Here is a 4,825-nt window from a genome sequence, read left to right on the forward strand (position 1 = left end):
ATGGACAAAAATAGACAGATATAGAAATATATATTCTTACAGATATAGACCAGGACAGAGACATAGACATAGGTATAGATATAAATAAAGACAGATACAGATATAGAAAAAGATATATATAGATATAGATAGATAGACAGACAGACATAGATAGATAGACAATTAGATATAGATATATAGATGATGTAGATAGACAGTTAGATATAGATAGATATGTAGAGATGATGTATACATACTTACATGCTTGAATTCATGCATATACATACATACATACATACATACATACATACATACATACATACATACATACATACATACATACATACATATAATCATAAGGAAAATATATATACACAGGATCATCACTAACAACTTTTATTTCACTGTCAATACCAATAAATATATCATTTGCATTAATATTCTTTTATATGAGTATTGGTTATCATAAATTATCCCAGATAAAAAATACATATATATTCTATAAAAATAATGCACAAATCATAAAATGTATATTTTTTCAATCTTTAAGACATTAGGTTACAGTACAGATAGGAAAATGATTTTTGAAGCATCTTCCACTAAGAAGCATTACACTGAAATCCAAAACACATGTCAAGGAAGCACACATCGTTACCCATTAATGATGATGCACCGGAAATCATCACTCACATCACATAGATTCACTGGTCCATTATAAATATCCACAACAGCACATCCACCTTCCTCTGGCACATTCACATTTGTTTCCACGTCGTCTCCCAGGATATCCGTTTCGGTCATGCCATCATCTCCGCATGCCGATCGCGTCTCTTCATCCTGAGGCAGTAATTGGTCATTTTCTTCCTTAATCTGAGGGCTTGCTGTTACTCTGTAAAGATCTCGTGTCTCAGGGTATTTCTGTTTTCTGTGATAATTACTTTGCTGTATTTCATAACCGTCTAATTTCTTCCCCTTGCTGTTGATGGGGTATTGCTGAACAAGGGTCTTGGTGATTTTCTTTGGTTGTTTATTGTAAGTATATTGGCCATGTACCCTTTTAAAATTTCTCTTATGGTCCTCCTCCTGTATAACTGTCTCACTTTTCTTCTTACTAAACCTGTATGTCAAAAGTTTTCTGCTAGTTCTTACCCTCTCTCTGGACTTCAAATTGATGGTCACTCCACTTCTAAAATCCCCTTCTTCTGACTGTCTGCTTCCTTCACCTTTTTCCTTATTTTTTGGAATTACCTGCATGTGTACCTTTTTATTAGTAGCATTTTTTCTCAAAATATTATCACTCAGTTCATTCTCGTTCTCACCGGCTTGTTCATTATCTCCATGAACATTACTCCCAATATTTACATTACCTTGTAAATATGATAATATTAGTTCATCTTCCTTATCCTGCAACATTAATTCATGTTTGGCCCAGAAAATATGTCTAAGAGATGGCGGATACTCTAGCATATTTCTCTCCTGACTTTTAGAATCAGTTTTCAAATTCAGTGCATTCTGCTGATGGATGTTAGAACCTACTTTGTTGCTTATATCTAGGGGGCTATTCACTCCTGATTTGCACACTGCTTCAGATTCTGATACTATTGAACTTGTATCTCTTTCGTTCTTGTGTGTAAGGAAGGTCCCTTGATCTTTAAAACTTTGACAACGTGCAGTGCAAGTGAAGCTATTGTCAGATTTACAGACTGATGTTCTAAGTGATTCACTCTTTTCCTGTTCTCCATCACTGGATATTTTGATTTCCTGGAAATTAACATTCATTTTATGGTTGATTTTCATATGAAAATGCCACTTAGATTCATCCTCAAACTTTTCATCACAATAAATACAGTGATAAGTAAGTTTCTTGGAATTATTAACATTTAATGAGAAAGTAACACACTCAGACATCCTTCCTGACCATAATCTACTCATCTTAGAGGCCACAGAATATACATGACTATATGCTGAATCTCCTTTCATCACTAACTCATAGCATTCCTTACAGAGGTCAGTTCTTTTGTGCAATTGCAAAGAATCTTGCAATGACAGAGAGACACTATAACACTGCAAGAGGGATACAAGATCCAGTCCACTGAAAGGAAGCTCAAAGTCTAATCCGATGCAGACTCCATCCACACTAGTCACCGCCCCTTTACACAGAAGGCACTGGCCAAACTCCTCACTCCTTCCCCTCTCCTCAAGGGCACTTTTCAAGCTTTTCACTCCTTGAACAGATTCCATTTTTTCACTCTTGATACCTGGCTCTGAGTATGACTGCTGCACAACTGTTTTCCCGGTCTTCATATCCACTACCTTTCTCCTACTATCTCCATCTGTGCAACATTTTTTCATATTGCTATCCCCTCTTCCTAAAGGCACGCACTATTGGTATTCTTCTCCTTTTCACGTTCCTCTCATTCCAGACCTTCCCCATCTCGCATCATCCTTCTATGACTCGAGTAAAGTTGCTTTTTCTCTGCCCTGGGAATCATCACCATGCTCCATCCAATCTTTGCTGCGTTGGGGAAAAGAATATCAGGCACGCAGAGTGATAGGCTGATATAAATGCGATGAAATTCACAAAAATCATTAACAAAATATAGAAGTGGGTGAGTTTAATATATGAAGAAATCTATAGTTAGTAGAGCAAACTTTAAACTTTACTTCAAATGAATTAAACATAAATTTAAGATAAATAAATAAAAAACAATTAATAATAATGATAAAGGTAATGATAATAATAATAATAATAATAATAATAATAATAATAATAATAATAATAATAATAATAATAATAATAATAATAATAATAATAATAACAATAATAACAATAACAATAATAATAATAATAATAATAATAATAATAATAATAATAATAATAATAATAATAATAATAATAATAATAACAATAACAATAACAATAACAATAATAATAAAAATACAACAATAACAACAGCAATAACAATAACAATAACAATAACAATAATAATAATAATATTTACTATTATTATTATTATAACAGTAGTAGCACCAGCACCAGCAATAATAAGATGGTAATAATAATAATAATAATAATAATAATAATAATAATAATAATAATAATAATAATAATAATAATAATAATAATAATAATAATAATAATAATAATAGCAGCAATAATAGCAATAATAGTAATAATAGCAATAACAGCAATAACAGCAATAACAGCAATATCAGCAATAATAGCAATAGTAGCAATAATATCAATAATAGCAACAATAACAGTAATAACAGTAATAACAGTAATAACAGTAATAACAGTAATAACAATAATAACGATGACGATGACGATGACACATAGGCACTCATAAATTGATTATATATATATATATATATATATATATATATATATATATATATATATATAATATATATATATATATATACTCCTACAACCAGACACATATGGATACATGACAAACGAAAGATGTTAAATATATAAAAAAATATATATATTCTGGCACATACGTAGTTCAAAGGCAACACAGCCTACAAACATTTAGCTAATTAGCTTTGTAGCAATTTATAATCCAATGCATAGAAAAAGTTTCACATTGTAGCATGAATTGTTCTAAAATAATCACTTTGGATGGCTGGACATGACTGGATATAACTGTTAATATATCCCTTTGTATGAGGGAAATCTAAAGTTGCCTTCAAAGTCCCTTTTACTCAAAACTAATTAGCAAGGCAGAATGAACAGAAGCCAGAGTATTAAGGGATTTGCAGGGGATATGCTGTGGTGATGAGGGTGGAATGGTTGTGGTGGTGTGGTGGTGGTGTGAGTGGTTGTGTGTGCTGTGGTAGCGTGGGTAGTCATGGCTGTGGAGGTGAGGGTGGTGAAGGCTAAGGTCATAGGTGGTGCCGGCTTTTTGGTGACGGTGATGATGGACATGGTGGTGTGATACAGAAATAGCAAAAAGTACAAAAGGGTATATTGTTGATTAACCACATGCTGCTGGGGAAAATGCATAAAAATGAGGAAAATCCTGTGCTCATTTCTCATTTTTTTGTGAAATGTCTCTGCACATAGATGGCTCTGCTAGTGCTTAGCCAAAAAGGAGTCAATTAGTAGACCTAGTGACCTTACCTTACTTCACCTTTCCTTGAATTGGCAGGAAAAACATATTTTTTACTAATTCTTTGAATATCAATGGTGTTATTTCTATTATAGGCATTATAATTTCTATAATGTTATAAACATTTGTATGAGCAAAATAAGATTGTGTAAAATATTTTCGTAAATTATGGAAAAAGGTAAAGGGGCGAGACAGGCAGTACTCGTAATTGGCTCATTGATGACAAGTGTAGTCATCTATGGGTAAAAACAATTATTAAAGTAAACTCAAAGTGGGCATGGCATCTACATATATGCCCCTCAGTACTGGATTAATACAAGAGATAAAAGGGCAGCTGAAATTGGGAAACCGATGAGCAATGAATCTATGAAACTGAAATAATCTGTGAGAAAATAAAATTACATAGTAATATTATCATAAAAAAAAGTCTCAGAGATAGAAACAAATATTTTATAAAACTCCTTTATAACATTTCTTACATCAGATATTAGTCCCTATACATGATCATTATTTATTTAATCTACAAACTAATCTATAAAATGAAATACCAAATCATAATGCATTCCATTCCTATTGTGACTGTGTTTAATTTTATTAATTAGTTAATCTAGCAAATTTAGTACCTCACTGTTTGCGTTATGTAATAGAGGCTGATACCGTACTCAGAGTGATAGATCCTTGAGAAATATCTTTAAAAGGAAAAAATAAAAATTAAAAAAAAAAATATA

At 31.9% G+C, this 4,825-nt stretch overlaps 1 protein-coding gene across 2 annotated transcripts in view; it reads right to left on the reverse strand.

Moving 5' to 3' along the window:
- Positions 1–359: 359 nt before the first annotated feature.
- The window catches only part of LOC119598746, a 5,527-nt gene continuing 1,061 nt past the window's right edge, over positions 360–4,825 (reverse strand). Inside the window, exons 3-4 of one of the 2 annotated variants that reach the window (XM_037948538.1) lie at positions 4,721–4,786; positions 360–2,494 (exon numbers count right to left, since the gene is read on the reverse strand). In XM_037948538.1, coding sequence (XP_037804466.1) covers positions 631–2,331 — 1,701 coding nt within the window. In that variant the 5' untranslated portion in view covers positions 2,332–2,494; positions 4,721–4,786 and the 3' untranslated portion in view covers positions 360–630. The remainder of the gene's footprint in view (positions 2,495–4,720; positions 4,787–4,825) is intronic. The other variant, XM_037948537.1, reaches the window with a different exon arrangement.

The sequence above is a fragment of the Penaeus monodon genome, chromosome 41 (assembly GCF_015228065.2).
Source record: "Penaeus monodon isolate SGIC_2016 chromosome 41, NSTDA_Pmon_1, whole genome shotgun sequence".
Classification (NCBI taxonomy): Eukaryota; Metazoa; Arthropoda; class Malacostraca; order Decapoda; family Penaeidae; genus Penaeus; species Penaeus monodon.